This window comes from Labeo rohita, chromosome 9 (genome assembly GCF_022985175.1).
Source record: "Labeo rohita strain BAU-BD-2019 chromosome 9, IGBB_LRoh.1.0, whole genome shotgun sequence".
Taxonomy (NCBI): Eukaryota; Metazoa; Chordata; class Actinopteri; order Cypriniformes; family Cyprinidae; genus Labeo; species Labeo rohita.
The window spans coordinates 5,940,785-5,965,336 of NC_066877.1; the positions used below are offsets into that span (position 1 = coordinate 5,940,785).

Consider the following 24,552-nt stretch of genomic DNA (forward strand, 5'->3'; position numbering starts at 1 on the left):
TCTTTCGATTTATCAAATAATCCTGAAAAAAAATGTACTCAGCTGTTTTAAATATTGATAATAACAAATGTTTCTTTAACAGCAAGGATCATGTGACACTGAAGACTGGAGTAATGATGCTGAAAAATTAGCTTTGATCACAGGAATAAATACATTTTAAAATATATTCAAATAGAAAAGAATATTTCAACATTTTTCTGTTTTTCCTGTACTTTGGATCAAATAAATGCAGGCTTGGTGAGCAGAAGAGACTTCTTTTATATTAAAAAAAAAAAAAAAAAAAACTTGCTGTTCAAAAACTTTTGACTGGTAGTGTATATATAAATATATAATAAATCACTAAATCGCACATTTCTGTTAAACTCAGTATCAATCAGTTTATTGAAATAGTTGGACCAAATTTGCAAAAATGAATCACACAGCCTTTTTGCTACTGAAGTGTTTAATATTTATAATTTTACGTCATTTTATACTACCAACTGAACGTTTTGGGTCGGTAAGGTTTTTTTTTTTGTAAGAAATAAATGCTTTTAGTTAGGGAAAAAATGCATTAAAATGCATTCATTTTTTCATGTCAGTATCTTTCAAATACTGACCATTAAATTTTGAACAGTAGTGTATATCACTTGCAAAATTCATCTCAAATATACTGTAAATGTTTGATATATCACTCAGCTCTGGTTTTATATAGTAAATACTATCCAGATTTTAAAAAACTGCATTATAGTTCAGTAGCATGTTTGTTCGCCACGTGTTTATTTTGGGCTCTGGTCATGTGGGAGTCATACCTCGGCCCTCTTCCAGCCGGTGCCGCCGGTTGATGCGCTGTCTCTTCTCCTCCTGTCGAATCTGGGTGTGCTCCTCTATATTGACGCCTGGGGGAGGAGGGACAGGCACAGCTAAAATAACAGAGGTCCAGCACAGGCGGGGCCAAAGGAGGAGACAAATGAGAAACAACACAGGCAGGTGAATGATGAGCATGAGATGCAATGCAAGACAGTGAGAGACAACAGCAGAGAAATGATCCAAACAAAACACACACACACACACACACACACACACACACACACACACACACACACACAGTGTTGCTGCACTAGGCCAATATACAAAGACAACACTGCCAAAGCAGCCAGTGATTGATGATCTGCCTTAGGACTGGGCAGCATAACTGTACACCACATGACAGCAGAAATTAGAGATTGGCCAATTTGGTTTAAATGAATCCTGCAATGCACATTTTTTAGTATTATACAGTGTTCAAGAGCCAATTTTATTTTCCTCTTGATTAATTCATTCATTATCAAACTATTATTTCTTTCCTCAAGGTTGTTGTTTTATATTTTTAAAAAAAATGTAGTTGTTGAATTTTCCTTCTGCCCTTCCCTAAGTTGAATATTTCATGCATGCAGACAGTATGGTTGAACATATGACATGAACGTGGCCCGCAGACAGGAAAGTGATGTGGTTTGATGGATACGAAACGGTACTGAATGTGACTGGATGACACCTCAGTACCTAACAGCAGGTCCAGCGGTATCATTTCCTTCACAGCATCAAAGATTCCTCTCTGTCTGGCCTCCTGACCATCCAGCTCTCTGGCACAAGCCTTGCAGCAGCCACATGACGAACAGCCCGACTCACCAGAGCCACAGCCACAAATCCTGCAAAGGACAGACACAAATAGATGGATAAGGACTAACTTCAATGTAATGGCCTGCAGTAGTGAGTAATATACATTTCAGAGAATAAGTCCATAACTTAAATTTGAAAAATCACCTGTTGTTATTTCAAAAACTGACAATATTCTCAAAAGTCTTTTTTTATTTTTGCAATAGCCAAAAATACAGATTTCAAAATTATACTTTTATACCAAAAATAGAAATTGTAAAGATCAAGTTCCATGAAAATATTTTGTAAATTTCTACTGTAAATAATCAAAACTTAATTTTTGATTAGTAATATGCATTGCAAAGAACTTAATTTGGAAATCTTTAAAGGCAATATTCTCAAAATTTTTATTTTTTTGCAGATTTCATATACTGAAATATGATGCCAAATATTGTTCTAGCTAACAAATTACATTGATGGAAAGCTTATTTATTCAGCTTTCAGATGATGTATAAAGCTCAATTTAAAAAAATTGACACTTATGACTGGTTTTGTGGTCCAGGGTCACATATTTGTTGGGAACTGTTTTAGACAGTTTTTGCCTGTAAATATGCGCTGCGTTTATTTATCTTCTAATTAAGATTATATAAATAGATGACTCAAATTTTAGCCAGCAGCAACAGTTTAATCTTAAAAAGTCTTAAAATGATTTTTTTTATTACAAAAATGCAGCAGGGTCAATTTTATTTAGCAAATTTTCTTTTTTATTTGGTGAACTATTCCATTAAATAATGAGCTAATTCATTTTCAAGAGCTAATTCAATATAAAACACCTCGGTAGTTCAGCTCCGTTTACTTACTCTAACTTGAGTCATTTTTTTTAGTACTTTTACTTGTATTCAAGCAAATTATCTCTTCAGATCGAATACTTTTACTCCAGGTAAAATTTTGGTTAATATTTGGGAATAACGTATGCAGATGCTACATTGCTTGCCATTTTATTTACATTCTAAAACATTCACAGCTGAAAATGCAGAAATGAAGAAATTATAAATGTCTGAATTAAAAGGTAAAACATTAAAATAAACACTTTTCAAATTGGCAAACAGATAGACATTTTTAAAATAATTTTAAAAGTTTCATTTAAAACTATTTATTATTTTTTTATTGTAGCTACATTTTTTAAACATGGCAATTTAATTTAATTTATTTGTTAAAGGGATAGTTTAGCCAAAAATGAAAATTACTCCATGATTTACTCACCCTCAAGCCATTCTAGGTGTATATGACGTTCTTCTTTCAGATCAATACAATCAGAGTTTTATTTAAAAAATGTTATGCTACGTCTATGTCCTACATCATCCGCTGGAACGCCACTCTCGTGAACGCACGTATTACGGTTAGAGGAAGCTAGAAGCTAGAGATTATGGTTTATAGATATTTAAATATAGATATAAATATAGATAGCCTTCTTACACAAACACACTGATTCACTTCAGAAGGCCTTTCTTAACCTCCCGGAGATGTGTGGAGTACTTTTTATGATGGATGAACACTTATTATTGGACTTTAAAATCTCAACAGCCATTCACTGTCATTATAAAGCTTGGACGAGCCAGGATATTTTTAATATAAATCTGATCGCATTCGTCTGAAAGAAGAAAGTCATATACACCTAGGATGACTTGAGGGTGAGTAAATCATAGGGTAATTTTTTTTACATTTTTGGATGAACTATCCCGTTAACTAATGAGACTATTAATCATTTTAGTTAAAGTTAATTAATAATTAACAGGAATCTTTTTAGACATTTCCCTTGTTGCCCATTTGCCTGTTTGCAAAAAAAAATTCTGACTGTTGTCAATAGCTGGATGATCGTGATCTGTGTAAACATGTCTGGTGTGGTATGCAGTCATCACACTGTGTTTGTGTGTGTGTGTGTGTGTTGTTTGGTTTCTCTCACCCTCCTGGCACTCTGTCAGGTCGGCCGCTGCTCACACAGCTGGCTCCGTACCCGGTGCAGTCTCCACACACGGTGCACACCATACACTGGTCCAGCTTCCACTTGTGCATTCCTGGCTGACACATCATAGATTTCTCCTCCTTCTCATCCAGCTCGTCCTCCAAATCTTCGTCCATTGCGGTGGCCATGTTCTCTACTCCAAAGGCTGTAGCAGGACAACATCAAATATCACAAAAACCCTTTCAAACGCAACTGACCACACAGCCACAGCATGACAGAGTTGACTGTAATAATAACCTTTTCCCCCTCATGTTTTTGTGAAGAAGGGAAAATGACACTATTGGTGTACTTTCTAAAGATGATCATGAATATTCAGGGCCTTTGCTAATGTGTAAGTTTCACCTTTGGTGTGAAAAGCATTTAACGGTTCTCACCTTTTCCTGCCTGGCTCATGGCTCCAGTGTCGCGACCACACTGGCCCTTGTTGTTCACTCCAAATGTCCACACCTCCCCGCTCTTGGTCAGCACACAGGTGTGAGCTTTTCCCATTGCTACCTGAGTTACAAAGTGTCCCTTCAGATCTGACACCTGACCTGTGATGATGAGGAGTGAAACAAAATAATCATGTTAATAATTACTCCCGTAATAGTTTCAAAATTCGAGATCTCACTTATCAAACAATGTGTTTTCTTTCAAATTCTAAAAAAGATAAACAGATAGATAAAAACATACTAATGAAATATGCAAAGTTCCGATCTAAAACAAATTATTTACGATCCACGCTCCGAAGTTTCGATCTGAAGCAAAATATTCACAAACCCGCTCCAAAATCTAAACCAAAAGCTGAATCAAATCATTTACGATCAGATTCACGAACCAGCTCCGAAGTTCCGATATAAATGAAATGATTTACGCTCCCAAGTTCCATTCTGAAGCAGAAGATTCACAATTTCTGATCTGAAGCAAAATTATTCAGAGCCACTCTGAACTTCCGATCTAAATCAAATGATTTGCAATCTGCTCCCTGAAGTTCCGATCTGAAGCAAAAGATCCATGAACCCACTCCGAAATCCCAATCTCAATCAAATGATTTGTGATCCATGCTTCGAAGTTCTAAAGCAAAAGACTCATGAACCCGTTCCGAAGCTCCAATCTAAATCAAATAATTTGCGATCCGCACTCCGAAGTTTTGATCTAAAGCAAAAGATTCACAAACCCTTTCCAAAGTTCCTATCTCAATCAAATGATCTGTGATCCGCGCTCCGAAGTTCCATTCTGAAGCAAAAGATTCATAAACCCATTCCGAAGTTCCGATCTGAATCAAATGATTTGCAATCTCTGCTCCAAGGTTCTGATCTGATGCAAAAAGATTCATAAATCCGCTCTGAAATCCCAATCTAAACCAAACGATTTGCGATCCGTACTCCGAAGTTCCAATCTGAAGCAAAAGATTCACAAACCCGCTCCAAAGTTCTGATCTGAAGCAAAAGATTCACGAACCCCCTCCAAAGTTCCGATATAAATCGAATGATTCACGATCTGCACTATGATCTGAATAATGATTCGCGAACCAGAATTTCAGATCAGGACTCAGAGCGCAGATTGCGAATCATTTATTCATTAAATGATTTATAAACGCTCCAAAGTCCTGATCTGAATCAAATGATTTGCAATATGTGATCCGATTGGAGCACTTTGAAACAGTGAATCACTGGTTTAACTGATTTGGAGTTTTAAAGGGTTCCTTGAAAATCATTCGAAAATGAATTACTCTTATAATCTGACCTGGTTTTTGCTAGTAAATCACTTGAAATGAATGATCAAAGTAATGAGTTTTAATTAATCATAGCGGTTCCCGTGTAAATGACTCACTTAACTGATTCGATTAGTTTGTTGTTTACACGACACTGTCAGTACTACTACTGGTTTAGCTCATTAGTTTTATGATATAAACTGAAATAATGAAATAAAAAAGTATGATGTTTTTTAAAACTGTGTGAATTTTGCATAAAAGATACGTGCTTATTAATCACATATTTCATAGATGGATTGCGTTTCAATAATTCAAGCACTTTTCAAGTACCTCTTCAAGAATATTGCTATTTTCAAGGGTTTTCCAGGCTTGAAATTTAAAAAAGTCAAATTCAAGTACTTCAAGCACTTAAGGAACTTTGTACGAACCCTGTAGTTTAACGTAAAGCAGCTGTGAGGAGAGAAGATACTTAAATTTCAAACAGGAGAACATGAATATGCAGCAAGCGGATATCCTGATACTGTGCTTTATTAAAGAATTAAAGAAACATGACTCGAACTGCAAAACCGAGCATCCTGTATGCAGAGCATTAACTGCAGGAACATTTGCTGTATCAGCAAAGTTAAACTGGCAGGGAACCCATTTTGAGAAAAAAACAAACCATTTATGTACATAGTCTGAACATCCAAATATGGTGTTTTCTAAATATATCCCGCTTTTTGTGAACGTGAAGCACATACTGGCTTTAAATAATCTCTGCCAAAGGAGACAGATATACAGTTTTACAGACAGCAATATGATAGGCCATCATTTCATCCCTGCCATCTTTAAACGGGCATCTGGCAGGTGGCACTTACAGGTGCTGTCGCTGTAAATGGCATCCTTGCCAAACATGTAGAGCTCTCCATCTTTCGTGACAATGCTGCTACTGCCATTGTTGCAGGCTGTGTAGATGGCCGTCTTGGTCTCGAGTTTGATCATCTTCTTGGGTTTGTAGGGCTTTGGTTGTCTCCTGCTCTTTGCTAAAAACAGACAGCAGCAGTTGATCTATGCACAAGAACAACATTATCCAGATCAAGTATGTACACAATAATAATTTCCGTCATACTTGACTCTCCGTCCTCCCCTTTGCTGGCAGAGCCTGTGAAGAAGACGCTCCCATCCTCCGCCACCAGCAGGGCGTGGGAGCCGTCATGGCCCACTGAGAACTGCACGATCTTGGGCGACTTAGTTACTGGCAGCTCCACCCACTTCCCAGCCGACGGGCCGCCCTGCTTGATACCGAGGCTCTGATACTTTCCCGTATAGTAGATCTGCATCAAAACAGAGGAAGACAATCATGTTTACATCTCCCTTGTGTGTTCTTAAGTCAGTGCGCAATGGCCTCAACAAATACTTCTGTCAGATAAAAGAAATTAACTGCTGAAATGACGAACAACAACTGTCATACGGACGCTAATTGAGACACTCAAGTAGTGATGGGACAACTATTTTGCACCAGCCAATAACTGCACCCCACTGGAGTTTTAAAACGAACATTTCATGCAAATATACAATACTCAACTTCATGTCATTCTAAATTAGTGTGATTTTCTCCGCTTTCATAGATTATAAAAGGAAATGTTACCAGGAAAATGGTTACCAGGGGCCGTCAAGCTCCAAAAATGACTAAGAAGAGCCAGAAAAGTATTCCCAATGACTCTGTGCTTTGATATTATATATGAATAAAATGTTAAGAAGAACAGCAATTATTTTAAATAGAAATCTTTTCAAACAATATACACTATTGTTGAAAAGTTTGGGGTCAGTACATTTTTATTCTTGCTTTTTTTCATCATAAATTAATACTTTAATTCAGCAAGGATGTGTTAGATTAATAAAAAGTGATAGTAAAGGCTTATATTGTTAAAAAAAGATTTCTATTTTGAACAAATGCTGTTCTTTTTATAAATCAAAGAATCCTGAAATGTATCACAGGTTCCAAAACAACATTTGGCAGCACAACTGTTTCCAACATTTTAATAAGCCTAATAATTCTAATAATAATTCAGCATATTAGAATGATTTCTGAAGGATCATGTGACACTTAAGACTGGAGTAAAGATGCTGAAAATTCAGCTTTGCATCACAGAAATAAATTATATTATAAAGCATATTAAAATAGAAATCATTATTTTATATTGTAATAAACTTTCACAATATTACAGTTTTTTTTTTGTATTGATGAGCATAAGAGAATTCCTTAAAGAACAAGTCTTACTGATCCCAAAATGTACATTCTGCAAAATTTCTTCAGAAGAACACCATATAGGTTTATATAATATAAATCGGTACACTTAATAAAATTAATTAAAAAAAAATAATAATAAATTAACTATTAATATAACATGAAGATCATATACAAATAAAAAATATTATAAATCAATACTTTAAAATTTAAATATTAAAATCTTAAAATGTATTATTATAACACTAAATTACATTATATTTAATAATATTAAAATGTACATACATGCATAATTATATATAGTTTTTTTTAAATGGCCAATAATTACAATTATGATCCTGTGTGTGTGTAGTTTTTAGTTTTCTTAATATTATGAATCACTTTGTATTATATTTTCTGTTTTCCTTTGAATGTTTTTGTCACTGTTAGTCATTTTTGTTTCTTTTATATATGTCAGTTTTCATTTTTATTTTTATTTTTTTACATCAAGTTAAATTTGAAATGCTGCCCAGGCTACTAGCTGAAATAAAATATTTTTTATATTTCATTTCAGTTTCATTTCAAGCAATGAAAACAGTATCGATTCATGGTTTCAGGTTCAGTTTTAGTAACTAAAATAACCCTAAAACACACACATATAATAAAGTCATTTTAGTAAAGCTCTCTACCTAAACATAGAGGTCATTAATGAAATATAGTTCCATAGTATTTTAAATCTGAAAATCTGTCACGTGGGAAGCTAATACTGCACTTCTGGAATGGAAAACACACTAACTACAATCAATGATGACAGAAAACGCACGTCAGCATTTCTGCAGTCCATTAATGTACGTGTGCGAAAAACTAAATGACCTTCTTTTATTACAGTCCACAGCTCTTGTTAGGAAAGCTGCCCAGTCACGACTCATCCAGGCCTGTTTTCACCGCTACGCTCACTGGACTGGATAATCTCCAGATAAGGTAAAGAGTGAGTTTAGTCTTACAGACTGATAAACCTACAGCGGCTCTCATATCTCATGAGGCCTGGCACACACACTGCACCTCCCTTAAACACACTCCATCACTGCACATCAATGAGACACACCCAGCGTCCATAACTATTTGCCACACCTGACAACAGCAGGTCAACTGAAAAAATAAATTGTTAACCGACATTTTTAACAAAGCATTTTCCTATTCCTAATCAAGTGAACTGCCAGAGTGCTAAATAGTTTTATGTACTTCCCAAAGCCAATTTGCACTTGCCTTAAGTACTCATTGTGTGTTAGTTTTGGATCCTGTTCACTCCCTTGTATTTGTACTGCTTTAGGATCACGTGCAAATACACACAAGCTGTGCTCGCTTTGGCCTCTCAAGCGCTCAAGCGCTCACTGAGTGTCAAAGAGCCTCGCCGCTCAACTGGAAGGCTAGAATAATCAAATTACTTCCAGTTATTTAAGCATGTGTGGGGCACTACAGGCTGCCCTCCTCTGCTGCAGCCGTCGCTTTCACACCAGAGACAGCATCACTGGCATCAGCCCGGCCTGATAGACCTAGTGTGAACCTCACACGCTGCCGCAACAAGCACGTATACACACTTACTCACTCACACAACCACAATCTGATGTACATTTATGAAGATTACTAAATAAATGTGCATAACTAATGACCAGATAACAGCGCACTTGCTGAATTTATTAAGTACTATTTCAGTGCTCTTTATTACAACAGACCTGCTGGTTTTCTATAATCGTACAAAAGCATTGTATTACTTCATTGTACAAATACATGATCAGGTAAAATGTCCAGGTAATTTAATTGCACAAAATAAATAAATAAGAAATACACACATACTTACATATATATACACATACATACACATACACATGTATGTACACATACATACATACATATACATAATATATATATATATATACATATATATATATATATATATATATATATATATATATATACACACACACACATATACATACACATATGTATGCATACACACCCATGTGTATATGTATGTGTATATATATACACACACACACATATACATACACATATGTATGCATACACACCCATGTGTGTGTGTGTGTATATATATATATATATATATATATACACACATATGTATGCATACACACCCATATGTGTGTGTGTGTATATATATATATATATATATATATATATATATATATATATATATATATATATATATATATATATGTGTGTGTAAATACAATATAAACACAATAAAACACATCTTCCCTCAAAATTCTTATTAACCACAGTGTGTTCACTCAATTTACTTCTTTTTTTTTATTCATAAATAAAGCAATGATTTTTAAATTAGCAACTAATTAACTACAATTAAATTGTAAAAAATAATTAATACACATACATTTTTACAAAATTGTTAAATCATTTAAATTAATTTTAATTAAATCTTAATTTCATTTAAATCTGCAATTTACATATTTTCTAAATATATTATATAATATTTTGCAAAAATATAATAAATAAGAATTGGGGATGCGTAATTTAATTTTAAAAAATCTGTTTTATTTATTTTTTTTCATTTTAATTTCTCTGGATTCTGTTTTTTTTCTTATTTTAATTTTTATGTACTCTGTTTTATTTGTTAAATTTAAAAACAATAATAATCAGAAAGCACGATTATTTAATTGAAATCATGAAACTTACACAATTTAATAGCAAATTTTACAAGGTTAAACAGAAATTAAATTTTTAAGTCCCTAAGAAATGTGTTTTTTTCCCCCTCAAATTCAGTTCTTTTTTCTTTTTTTTAGCCAAAATCTGTGTTTTCCATTAATTTTCTGGATTCATTACATTATATTTTAATAATCAAAAGCATCTCTAATTAAAATGATTATTAATTGTTTTCTCTCTTAGAAATGTTGTGCTGTGTTTTTACATTTTTCTGGTTAATAAACTCCGGTAAATCATTTTTCTGGTCAATATTTCTTAAAAGATAATGTTTTAATAATAATTGTATTAGTAGTAGTAGTATAATTACATTGAGTAATATATTTCTGTCATAGTTTCTTCAAGTTAAACCAAACCTTTATTTTGACGGGTTGCTGTAAAGACCTGTGTTTGTATATGATACGACAACAGTTTTTCTCAAAAGAAACACGCACTTCAGTATGTGTGTTAAAGAAGCCACACATAAACATGCAGAACATGCAGGATTCATATTCAAATAGTATATGACTGGATTCCATGATTCTGTCTGCATTTTCCACATTAACTGTTATAAAAATTAGTTCTTAATGCAAAAAAGCATCATCATGAACCAGAAGCTGCGACCAACTTCCATATTGTGACATGTTTTCACACATTAAGAAACAGAAGTGAACAATATCACAGGAAGACATGGGGACTTTGATTAAAGATTACAAGGTCAAAGGAAGTAAATATATTTTATATATTTCATCATATATATTTTTTCTTAAAACTCAACTACATTCTTCAAAGGTTTACTAGCATTCAGCAAATCATGATCTTCTTTATTTTTACTTCTAAGCTGATGCTGTAATTATGCAAGGCAGTAGCACTTCCACCACCTCATGAAAAAGTCAACACATTTTTCAAAGTGTTACTCAGATTGAATTAAACACTAACACAGAGACACCAAGGAATATAAAGAGGTACGTCTACCTTTCCAGATGCCGTTTTCATCAAAGCAAACTCTCTGCCAGCTCCAATCAGGGCTGCTTCCTCATCAAACCCTGTGCCTGAGGACATAATCACACATTTAGTTAATTTCAACACAAACCTTCTCTTAAACTCTGATGTGCTGCATAGATGTGCGAGCACTTAAGTGCTGCTCTTACTGATGATATGAAGGTCTTTCTCCAGGTCAAAGAGGGAGATGCCACAGGCATGAAGACACTTCCTGGCCAGTTTGAGCTGCAGCTCTTGCTGTAGGGCCGGGTCTGAGCTGGTGGCGTAGATCCGCACCACGAAGCCATCCTAAAGAAACCAAAACATACACACAAAAAACATTAATCACCATAAAAGCATCTGTGCGTCAATGGACTGTCAATGTTTGGTAGCCAGTGGCATGTGAAAAAAATAATATCTCGATATTTTCCGGTGTGTGGTGGTACTTTGTTATTGTGGTGGTACTTTGACAGGTTTAGGACTGCCGTGGAGAGCAGACTTCCAAAGCTTTTTAAATGTCTTTCATTAAAAATATCTTAAAGGAAAAGGCCACTTCCAGAACAACAATTCACAAACAATTTACTCACCCCCTTGTCATCCAATGTTCATGTCTTTCTGCCTTCAGTCGTAAAGAAATTATGGTTTTTGAGGAAAACATTTCAGCTTTTTTCTTCGTATAATGAACTTGATTAATGCCCCGATTTTGACCTTCCAAAATGTAGTTTAAATGCAGCTTCAAAGGGCTCTAAACAATCCCAGCCGAGGAAGAAGGGTCTTTTCTAGCGAAACGATCTGTCGTGTTTTTGGAAAATAAAAATGTGTATACTTTTTAAGCACAAAAGCACGTGTAGCACAGGTTCTGGGATGCGCGTTCACATACTATTGAATCATGTCCAAAGGTCACGCAGAACGTAGACGGAACCACAGACGCATTGTTTACAAAGCGAACACGCAAAGACTAAGAAAGTGCAAGTAAGTCAAACACTGTTTACAAACAATAAGGTACAACGATGTCGGACGATTCTGAAGTTGTAGGAGAAAATAAGATGGAGTTTTTCACCATACTCTACCTTTTTTAGCCGGAGTACACAGACCATGAACTTAGACGTGATTCGTATTCGTGATGGGAAGTTTGGATCATTTTACCAACTCTGACCTTTGAGTCTCGTTTAGCAAAATGAACAAATCTTTTTTCGAGTCATTTCGTTCCTCACCTCTTATCTGACAAGTTTTCGGGTTTGAGTCGTTCGTTCGTCCCGTGACAGCCCTATAAGCTTAACCAATGGAAAGGAAGGAAAGAAGGAAAGGACATGACGTGTGACCAAGTATGGTGACCCATACTCTGAATTTGTGCTCTTTAACCCATCCAAGTGCACACACACAGTAGTGAACACACACACACACTGTAAACACACACCCGGAGCAGTGGGCAGCCATATTGCTATCGCTGCGGCGCCCAGGGAGCAGCTGGGGGTTCGGTGCCTTGCTCAAGGGTCTCACCTCAGTCATGGTATTGAGGGTGGAGAGAGTGCTGGTTATTCACTCCCCCACCTTCAATCCCTGCCGGACTTGGGACTCGAACCCGCAACCATTCGGTTGCAAGCCCGACTTGCCAATGTAGTGTGAGCCCAGCCCCAATGTAGTGTGAGCCGGAAAAAGAATTGATTAGCTCATCTCGAGTCTTCGGGTTCGAGTCACATTAAAGATTCATTAAGATCGTTCAAAATGAATGAATCGCTCAAGAACGACCCATCACAATTCGTAGCATCGTGGACGCGCATCCCAGAGTCTGTGCTACACAAGCTTTTGTGCTTAAAAAGTATACATATTTTTATTTTTCGAAAACAATGACCAATCGTTTCACTAGATAAGACCCTTCTTCCTCGACTGGGATCATTTAGAGTCCTTTGAAGCTGCATTTAAACTACATTTTGGAAGTTCAAACTTGGGGCACCAATGAAGTCCGTTATATGAAGAAAAATCCTGAAATGCTTTTCTCAAAAACCATAATTTCTTTACGACTGAAGATAGAAAGACATGAACATCTGGGATGACAAGGAGGTGAGTAAATTATTTGTAAATTGTTGTTCTGGAAGTGGACTTCTCCTTTAATTTGAGTTTCAGAGACAAATTAAAATCTTGGGGGTTTGGAACATGAGGGTGAGCAAATTACAATTTCTAAACTACAACTTTAAAGTTGCTGCAGTATTGCATTAAGGTGTGGAGTAGACTGTATATTTTCTTATTATTTTTAACAAACAGAAGCCTAGAAACATCATATCCTGTCCAGTTTTTTTACGATAATAAGAAATTCTGCATGCTTGAAGTCCAGTGTGACCACGTTTTAATACCAAACAGTTAGACTTTCTTCTGATGACAGGGTTTGTTCCAATGCTCACCAGAATAGTCATAATCTCAGAGGCTTTGACACCATTAGAGGCTTTAGCCTCTCATCTGAGGAAGCACAGTGAGTATTTGAGGGTCAAAGGGAGAATTTAACTGTGTTAGCATTGCACATGGGAGATGCAAAGCAGAAACACACCCTTACTACTGACAGAAGCACCACACTTACTGAGCCAGTTTCATCCAGAAACACACACACTTGAGTTCAGGGTGTGTACAATATGGGTGAGACTAGGGTTTGCAGTCTGTGAGTTTGCATTAGTGAGCATGTGATAAAAAACAGAAAACAACACAATGGAGTCTTTGATTTGCTGCTGTTAACAAGTCTGTGAGTGAGCTTTCAAAAACCTCGCTCTTTGCTCTAGGCAAAAATCACGCAGCTAACAAATGCACATGCCCTTCGTCCTTCCTCCATGATATGCGGCATAACAGTTCATTAACCCTTGCAACTTCCTCTCCTTAACCCCAGCACTCCTTCTCTTATTATGTCTCATTCATGTATGCATAAAGAGATCTTCAAAGGCAGATATGAATGATCACATCCCCTCCCCATACTGCTGCCCACTCACGATCAGCCTGTGGGTTCAATCCTAAGAGAAATGCCCACGTCCACTGCTGCAGCCCCTCCCCTGCCTACACAGCCATTATGCACACACTCACATAAAAGACATAAGCGCATGACTGAAATTAACTGAAACAAAGGAGATCAGGTGCTGCTGACAGCCACAATCACAGCACTTGAGAAAAAGGCAGTGATCGTGCTTGTATGACGTGCAGGGGGAGGAACAAGGGAATCTGTTATCGTCTGATGAAGACCGCAGCATGGAGAGAACAGGCTGTGCATTTTGGAATAAACAACCTAAACATTTATAGGGGTGTTTAGCATTATTATCCATCTATTCTCACGGCAGTCTAACAGAACCGTTTGAATGCTTGTCTTGGTTGGCGGCTTCAGTCTGCGATGCAGAAAATGTGGACGGAATCACGGAAAAAAATATAAGTAAATGAACACAATCTCTAGAACTACTGTGAAAGTCACTTCATGAGCATTCTAGTTTCTTTTGAGAAAAGCGTCATCATATCATACACAAAAAGAAATGTACAGGTCCTCACAGCAACTCATCAAAATTAAAGTTTGAAGAAACTGTGACGGAAATATATTACTTAATGTAATGATAGTACTACTAATAATAAAATTATTAAAACATTATTTTTAAGGAATATTCACCAGAATTTTAAAAAATAAATAAAGAAAATAATACATTATTTTTTAATAAAAATCAATTAATTAGATATGCTTTTGACTATTAAAATTCATTGAAACCATTAAAAAAAGAATCCAGAAAATTAATAGAAAACACAGAATTTGCTAAAAATAAAACTGAATTTGAGAAAAAAAAAAATTTCATAGGGCCTTAATGTAATTTTGTTGAACTTTTAATAAATTGCTGCTAAACTGCGAAAGTTTCATGCTTCCGGTTAGTTAGACATGCTTTTTGATTAACATTTTTTAATTTAACCATTAAAACAGTGTCTAGAAAAATTAAAACGGAAAAAATTGGAATAAGAAAAATTAAAATGGAAAAAAAACAAATAAATAAATTTGGGAAAAAATAAAACTGATTTCACAGGGCCCTACATTAGCCAGTAGCGAATTAGTAGCAGCTATTCCAAATGTTTTCTAGTAAATATAATCAGCTTGTTAATGGCAAGAAACTTTAAAAAATAAAAAGCAAATATTGTTAATAATATTATTAAAAAATAAAACATGCAAATATTTTTATATACACTATACTGTTTAATAGTTTGGAGTCACTATGATTTTTAAATAGTTTATTTTGTCTATTTAAATGTACTTTTTTGAAAATAGTCTCCTATGCTCACCAAGGCTCCATTTATTTGATTAAAAATACAGTAAAACAGTAATATTCAGAAATACTATTACCATTTTAATTTTTATAATATATTATAAAATATTAATTTATTCCTGTGATGCATAGCTGAATTTTTAGCATCATTACTCATTTATTTATCATTTTAATGAACAGAAAGTTCAAAAGAACAGCATTAATTTGAAGTAGGAATATTTTGTAACATTATAAATGTCTTTATTAAAATCTTATCCTTGCTGGATAAAAGTATTTAAACCTTACTGACCCAAAACATTACACTACATTACATTATTTCAAACAATTCTTTTGATCAATACCTTTACGGATCAGCATAATTACGACCAAAGAAAGCATGACACAAATACAAATATCGCTTGCATTGTCTACCATCTTAGATTGTTTTGTTTGCTTGGCACAACGCATTGTGGGATTGCCTTCACCCTGAAGAATTCATTCACAGCTGCCTTTTCATTTGGCATAATTATGCAGCCTACATTTTGGAATAGCCTTTTGTAACTATTCCTACAAAAGCAGCTGACTAGGTTTTGGAAAAGAGCGACAATGCCAAAGAATAAAACCACTTACATCTTTGCAGGCTGCAATCTGGTTGATATATTCTCCATCAGTGAATACGATGTTCTGACCATCTGCTTGTAGACCTAAACGAAAGAGTGCCATTTTAATTTGTAATTGGCGTTTTTACAGTTCTGAATTACAGGAACATTTCATTCTAGAATGTCATAATCAATACAACATATTTTATATAAACTACTTCATATCACTACATAACATATTTATTGTTATACAGACGACAAACTGAAGGCTATTGACTATTCAGGGAACAAACCCTTCAATACGTCCTCTTTAAATAGGAAACATGTCAACACTGGGAAGAAAAGTGTGCTGGTCAAGCCATTTATTTGCCCTGCTCTTAGCAATCAATAGCACATAAGAGGGGTGTTTGTACCTGGCATTGTGACGGTGCCCTCCTGCTCCAGAGTCTCTGGGTTGATCTTAATGGCCGCCATGCTGTGACTGTTCATGTCTCGATATAGCAAACAACCCTGTAAAACAAATCGCCACAGGCTATTCAGTGAAAGGAATTTCGGTTGAAAACGTCATAAGCATGTAATGCTTTATTTATGAGCTACGATCAATAAACCAAAGCCATATTAAGTACTACACATGGAGTAGGTTGACATTATATAAGCACACAGACAATCAAGAGAAACATGCTCATAAAACAAGAGGTCAATACCTGGGCGAATCCCAGCCATGACCTTTTCTCCTTACGGTTCCTGATGCGCGATGTGGAGTTGTACACATGGCCCTGCAATCGATAGACTCTTATTAGCACCCACACAAACACAAGGATATAAAACCTGCTGCATCAGCACTAAACTACATCCATGACTTCACAAATCTCAAAACTGGAGAGGAAACTGTCAAATGAAAACCTATGTTGTCTAGTTGGAAATAGGCTAAGAATTGTCTAATTTTTGTTGTGTAATCAGTTAAATAAAGCATGTTCTCACCCGAACGGTGCCGCTGTACCCTGAGCCCACTTTGTAGAGGCCATCTTTACAGAGTAGGTAGAGGAAGGAACCATCCGTTTGAAGAAGACAGCGTTCATCCTCATCGATGTTCACCTCTTTCAGAACCCATTTGTTCATCAGCGCGGCTCGCTTGATGCCGTTCCCAAACCAGTCCTGGATCTGGATCTTTCCCACCAGCACTGCCTGCACGCTCCTCTGTAGTGCGTTCAGGATGGTTGGAACCTTTTGTTAGACAAATAGAGTTAGGTCAGTTCTTGAAAGTACAGTTGAACATATTAAACAGTTCTTGAGCATTTTTCCACTTGAAAAAAGCACAAATACAAAAAGGTCAAAATGCCCATCGTTACGGAGCATCCTTGTAAACACAGTCAGATACGTATTAAGTGAACGCAGACAAAGTAAAAATTGGATGTGTGACAGTATATTAGATTTGTGAGGAAAAAAAAAAGCATTTTCACAGTTATAAATAACAATTTTTGTAGTACTTTAACATTTCTCTTGTAAAATTCACTAGCAATTTCTGACTAAAAATAGTTTCAAAGTAAATCCAGCACCAATTTTTTTTCCAGTGTAGGTCTTAAACTGACAGCAGCCTAATATAGTCTACCTTACATTTAATAACTTCACTCAGTTTGTTGTATTTCATACTGTACCTAAATGCTACTGTTAGAATGTTTTTGTTTACTTGTATTTAATAGTGTTTTAACTTACTTTGTTGTGGTATCGAAGCTGGAATCGAGAATTTCATTGTATATAAAATTTTGGTGTCATAATTAGGGATGCCAGCTTTTAATCGAAATGTTATTGGTGGAAAAAATGCCAATATCAGCATTGGCCCGATATGAAAAATTATGACGATATGTTTTGCAGATAAGACGAGAAACTCACATGTGCTCAGGTTGGGCTAGCAATTAAATCACGTGATGTGTGCGTGGGGGCGTTGGGGGTGAAAAATCAGCCCCATCTTTCAAAGATCAGGGTAAATTTTACTTATTTTGTCTTCTGGAACATGTAAGTATCTTCTGTAGCTTCTGAAGGGCAGTACTAAATGATATTTGGGCAAAATAAGAAAAAAGTATACATCTTCAATCTGTTCAAAAGTTTACACCCCCAGCTCTTAATGCATCATTTTTCTATCTGGATCATCAGTAAGCGTTTGAACCTTTTTTAAAAAGTTACATAAGAGTCCATCATTGTCAAAAGATGGATCTCAAAATCATACAGTCATTGTTGGAAAAGGGTTCAAATACACAAAAATACTGAAAAACCAAAGAAGAAGACACAGCTGTGGATGTATGTAAACTTTTGAACGGGGTCATTTTTATAAATTCAACTATTATATCTCTTGTGGACTATATGTAAATGTCTTTTATGTGAAATATCTTATTCAGGTCAGTACTGAATAAAAAAATAACATGCATTTTGTATGATCCCTCTTTTATTGATAAAATAGTTAACATTCTGCAGATTCTTTTGAGCTCAACTTTACATATTTATTCATTAATGTGCAATTTTTTTTCAAACTGATTACGAAAACATAAATACAAGCAGCTCCAAAAGAATTCAACTGGAATTTTTACAACTCCTCTGCTTTAGACCATCTACAAATGGTAAATCTTCAAATAAAACATTACAGTTACCACTGCCTCTCTCTGGGGGAAACAAAATGTATAGTTATTTTCAAAGCTTTCAATGTACTCTCATAAAAAGATGTTAATTACTGTTCGTTTCGTTCTAACACATATTTTTGCTCAACTAAACAAAATTTAAAAAAATATGTTTAGAATTTCTGCACAGGAGAGACCTGGTGTTGTTTCCAAAAAAAAGTATCAGCAAATCGTATATCAGCAAAAATCCAATATCTTGAATCCCTAGTCATAACCTTGTTTATTATAATACAATCTTACATTAGCAGAAAAAACAAAAAGAACAAACACTTTTTTGTGGTGAGACCAGTGAATCAAAATGACTTTGTTGGTTCAGTTGGAATCAGTGTGATGACTCACTCATTGGCTGAATAAAACTGACATGACTCACTCAGTGAAGTTACGTTTCAAAATGAACATGTGTTACGATGTTATTGTTGTATTTTAAGGCTTGTGAGACTTAAAACAATGCAGTTACTGACGAGTTGTTCATGTGACTGGGTGTGTGAAATTAAAATAATATCAATAATATCAAACTCCCTTCTGAACTCCTTGACGTTTACCAGGCCATTCACCAGAAGGACAGAATGCCCCCTCTCACATCATATCCCCAGGACATATTTATTTTCCCTGTTTAATATTTATGATGATCTTTATTTAACATAAACCACTGTGTTTGTCTCCGCTGACCCCATCACAGAGTTCAGCCGATGGCTGCAAGGTACTTTCATGAGTGATGCTATAGATGACAAAGAGGTTTATGGATATACTAGAACATCAATGTTATTGCTTCAAATGACTCTTCAGTCAATAGTGGCATTTAGTTTTATTGCACAAGCTCTTCAGAGGATGAAGTACCCATCTCTGTTCTTTAACTTCTACTCAAGTCTTACACTGCCAGCTCTCTAATTATTTCCATAATTCATTTCAAGCTATCCATGTCAATAAATCAAACCAAATCCATGATTCAGCAATTTGCTCAAGGAAATCCCTGTTGCTTAAGTAAATATTGATGTTTACTACTATGTAACGTTATATAAGCCCATTTAGTCGTAAACAAAGTGGAAAACATTTTTATTGTATGTTGCTTGAGTGCAATAAACATTTAGTTTGCTGTTTGGTTTAAATGAATGACTTCTCAGATTACAAAAAAAATACTGTTTAAGCCATTTAAAACCAAATACATTTATATAGAAATCTATTATATCATTATAAAGCTGAAAAATCTTATCAGGATATACACAGCAGCATTTGGTTGTTTTTCTGTTTCATTCTAAACCAAGTTGGACTTGTGCACCGTAAACTGACAAGAGAAGGCTCAGATATCACACTTTACACAAGCTATGCAAGTTACTCATGCTCCAATTAGGTTGTAGTTACCTTGGTAACAACAAATGAACTCTGAGCTCCTCTGATGTCTAAATCAATGTGCGATACTGTCAGAGAGCATTAAAACACATTTAAATAAGAAAAATGACAGATGCATCTTATGCAGACGGTAAAAGACTGAGGAGCAATTGGCTGAGGGACTGTGCGCTGGCAAAGTAATATAATAAATATGGGAAATCGGAGGGATTTGACATTTTCAGGTAATTCAAATGTTGACCAAACATGCAGTTGCGGTTCTGGCTACGGCGTGCTGAGAGATGAGCGGTAATGTGCTGTCATCCTGACTTCAGATGAACAGCAGCTTTTTATGAAGGCTAAAATCTCAACCTCACTTACCAAGCAGGAAATCCACTAAACTGTTCAAAGTCAGACTGGCGTAATTTTTAAAAACAAACTTCAGATATAAAGTTTGGTTCTGTTAGAAAGAGATGCAGAGCCGTAGGTGCTACACACAGTCAGGCAGAGCACAAATTTCACCACATTTTACGTTTATCATTAGATCTTCTAGTGTTTTGGAATAGTATATATTTAATAACATCTACCTAGAAATTGTTCACTGGCATCAGTGGAAGGACGAAACAAAACTTCCTCAAAACATTGACTCACCTGGATGGTCTGGCATGCATGACTGCCATTGTTGGTGAGGATGGCAGACACAGCCTGGAGGATTTTGCCAGTGTCTCCCCAGGCCACCACCAGGCTGAAGAGGCAGGCACAGGATAGCGCCGTGAGGGTCTGACCGGTGGGGTCGTTCATCCCTGTGCTCCTCACCGTGGTCTCCAGCAGAAGATGAAAGAGAGACTCTGTAGGGCCAACAGTGGTGTCATGATTAAAATATACAAACTCACTTATACTGTTGAGGTCAAAAGTTTACATCCCCCTGTCAGAATCATTAAAAATATTAATTATTTTACCTAAAAAAGAGGGATTATACAAAATGCATGTTATTGTTTATTTTGTACTGACCTGAATTCTATATAAAATAATTTATATAAAAAAATGACATGGCTGAAAAATGTACATCCCTTTGATTTTTAATACAGTGTTGTTACCTGAATGATCCACAGCTGTGTTCTTTTGTTGTTGTTGTTGTTTACTGATAGTTGTTCATGAGTGGCTTGTTTGTCCTGAACAGTCAGAAAACTCCATCAGGTCCCACAAATTCTTTGGTTTTCCAGCATTTTTGTGTATTTGAACCCTTTCCAGCAATGACTATGATTTTGAGATCCATCTTTTCACACTGAGGACAAACTGAGGGACTCATATGCAACTATTTCAGAAGGTTCAAACACTCACTGATGCTCCAGAAGCAAACACAATGCATTGAGAGCCAGGGCTGAAAACTTTTGAATAAAATGGAGATGTGTAAAATTTTCTTATTTTGCCTAAATATATTTTTTTAATTTAGTACTGCACTTCAGAGGCTACAGAAGATTCTTACATGTTTCCCAGAAGACAAAACAAGTTAATTAAAAAAAAAAAGTTGGAAAGGGTTCAAATGTACAAAAATGCTGGAAAACCAAAGAATTTGTGAGACCTGAAGAATTTTTCTGAAGAACAGCAGGCCGTTCAACTGTTCAGAACAAACAAGGGACTCGTGAACAACTATCACTGAACAAAAAAATAACACAGCTGTGGATCATTCAGGTAACAACACAGTATTAAGAATCAAGTGTATGTAAACTTTTGAACCGGGTCATTTTTATACATTCAACTATTATTTTCTCTTGTGGACTACATGTAAACATCTTTATGTGAAATATCTTATACAGGTGAGTACTAAATAAACACTAACATGCATTTTGACAAAATAACATTTTTAATGATTCTTAAAGGGGGATGCAAACTTTTGACCTCAACTGTTATCTGTTTACTTGAACAGGAGAAGATATCTCACCCAGCACATCTGGAGGTTCGGTCTGAAAGCTCTCCGGCTGTTGTCCCTGGAGCATATCTAGAAGGGCCTGAAGGCTCCGTAAGCACAGTGACGGGTGCGAGAAACGAGTCTCTTTGATGAGCTCAAACACTCCACACAACCCAATGCCAATGATCTGAGGAGAAGAGGAACACAGCTATGATATGACATTTATCAGCACTAGAGATTGACTTCAGTGGCCAAGGCCAATATCTAGAGAGTTGGACGGCCAATATCTGATAAAGGCAAATTAAACATAAAATGTATATTATAATCCAAAAACAACAACTTTCCAGATTTAGCCTATGCAGAAATGTCTTTACAAACACAAAACATGAAACTTCAATTAGCATACACTGGAATAGATAATTGATTCTTAAAGGAGAAGTCCACTTCCAGAACAACAATTTCCAGATAATGTACTCACCCCCTTGTCATCCAAGATGTTCATGTCTTTATTTCTTCAGTCGTAAAGAAATTATATTTTTTGAGGAAAACATTTCTGCATTTTTCTCCATATAATGGACTGATATGGTGCCCTGAATTTGAACTTCCAAAATGCATTTAAATGCGGCTTCAAACAATCCCAAATGTGGTTGTAAACGTTCCCGCACGAGGAAGAAGGGCCTTATCTAGTGCAACGATCGGTTATTTTGATAAAAATACGCTTGTCTTGTGCTTCCCGACCTCTATTTTTTTCCGGTTCATGACAGTTAGGGTATCTCGAAACACTTCCATCTCATGTTCTCCCTCAACTTCAAAATCGTCCTATATCGTTGTTTAACCTTTTACCATTTTCTTTGCATGTTTACTTTGCAAAGACTGGGTCGGAACTTCTGCAGCGATGTAGGATATAGGATGACAACTGTCTTGAGCCAGAATATACAGAGTTCAGGGAGAGTAAGACAAGATGAGCACTGAGATTAAAAGGTATTTAAATTCTATTTTTTTTAATGAAAATAACAGAGCGTTTCGCTAGATAAGAGCCTTCTTCCTTGACTGGGATTGTTTACAACCGCATTTGGGATCATTTGAAGCCGCATTTAAACTGCATTTTGAAAGTTCCAACTGGGGGCACCATATCAGTCCATTATATGAAGTAAAATGCAGAAATGTTTTCCTCAAAAAAACCCACAATTTATTTACGACTGAAGAAAGAAAGACATGAACATCTTGGATGACAAGGGGGTGAGTACATTATCAGTAAATTGTTGTTCTGGAAGTGGACTTCTCCTTTAAAGCATCTTCTCAGACATTTTCTTCAACATTTGAAAATAATGATTCAATACAGAGTCAAGAACCAAACAAACAACTCAAGAGTTGAATCACAATTACAAACTTTTATTTGAACTGAAGTCAGATTCCTGCTGCCATGGTAGCAGCGCCTACTCTGATTGGTCGATATCTCTTCAGAATTGTGGATAATGTAGTATTTAAGAGGAGATTCTACAATTAAACATGACTTTTGGCTTTTGCAGAAGCATTTAACGTCACTAAACCACTCAGCTTATGATGAGGTTTATCTTGGAAGGGTTGTATGTTATTGCTCAAGCTTAATTTCTCTACAAAGAAATTTGCCCGTCACGCTCTAAGTCAAGTAATTCCTATTCCGACACAAACAAAGAAATAAAACGTGGCTTATTCAGTATAAACCCCACAATCATGCAACAGAAAAGCCGTATCTGAATTAAGTAAATGTGGAAAAATCTATCACTATAGCAACAGCGTTGTGCCAAGAACAGTATATGTGGTTTACTTTGACAAAAAAAGAATAAAAACCCAGGAGTGAGTGTGTTTGTTAATACCAACAGACTTTTAATGCGGTGTTGCCGTTTCACCTAATGGGCTTATGTGAGTGCCAGCATGTAAAACATTCAGATCACATGAGGATGTAAGTTAGTTTGACTATGCCTCTTTTATCTAAATGTTGTTAAGATACAGATCTTGCTGTGTAGCAATCCTCAGTGACCTCATTACAGCTGTGAACATAAACAGAGATATTTTAATGAAGGAATCTTTAGAAAGTTTCTTTGTGGAAACTGTTCATTCCTAAAAGTGCTTCCTTCTTGTTACAAGACACTGTACTATTGGGCTATCATAACAAGAGACCTGGTTCATCTTTCAAGGTCATCTAAAACAGGAATTTCTGCTTTGTCCATAGGACGTCCGAGGGAAATAACAAATGATCCTGAGTAAAGTCTCTCAAGGTTCAGACATGATACAACAGATGCTCAACTATCCATAAATGCCTGTCCTTGAATGAATACAAAAGCATTTTCAATAGTGAAGCATTACACTCTGACACAATCCACAGAATTTTCAGAAGTTATCAGGGTGTCACATGGGTCCAATCTTGTCTAGGCCCTGATCCTAGATCACTGACTTTTTCTTATCCAACCCAAAAAAAAGTCTTTATTTTTAATTCCATTTAAACTTAGGGCTTGTGAGACTTTAATCAGTGTAATTGCCGACAAGATAAAATGATAGCCTGTAGTTAGATACACATTTAGACACATTCACAT

General features: G+C 35.7%; 1 protein-coding gene across 17 annotated transcripts in view; it reads right to left on the reverse strand.

The window, feature by feature from the left end:
- Positions 1 to 24,552, reverse strand: part of mycbp2 (MYC binding protein 2) — a 119,518-nt gene that overhangs the window by 77,454 nt on the left and 17,512 nt on the right. For 14 of the 17 annotated variants that reach the window (XM_051119861.1, XM_051119871.1, XM_051119870.1 and 11 more), the window contains exons 4-17: positions 22,013 to 22,166; positions 20,722 to 20,918; positions 17,060 to 17,302; positions 16,783 to 16,854; positions 16,492 to 16,588; positions 16,110 to 16,183; positions 11,400 to 11,538; positions 11,224 to 11,300; positions 6,436 to 6,640; positions 6,185 to 6,349; positions 4,009 to 4,167; positions 3,575 to 3,779; positions 1,519 to 1,664; positions 789 to 899 (exon numbers count right to left, since the gene is read on the reverse strand). In XM_051119861.1, coding sequence (XP_050975818.1) covers positions 789 to 899; positions 1,519 to 1,664; positions 3,575 to 3,779; positions 4,009 to 4,167; positions 6,185 to 6,349; positions 6,436 to 6,640; positions 11,224 to 11,300; positions 11,400 to 11,538; positions 16,110 to 16,183; positions 16,492 to 16,588; positions 16,783 to 16,854; positions 17,060 to 17,302; positions 20,722 to 20,918; positions 22,013 to 22,166 — 2,044 coding nt within the window. The remainder of the gene's footprint in view (positions 1 to 788; positions 900 to 1,518; positions 1,665 to 3,574; positions 3,780 to 4,008; positions 4,168 to 6,184; positions 6,350 to 6,435; positions 6,641 to 11,223; positions 11,301 to 11,399; positions 11,539 to 16,109; positions 16,184 to 16,491; positions 16,589 to 16,782; positions 16,855 to 17,059; positions 17,303 to 20,721; positions 20,919 to 22,012; positions 22,167 to 24,552) is intronic. The other 3 variants (XM_051119863.1, XM_051119872.1, XM_051119857.1) reach the window with 1 other exon arrangement.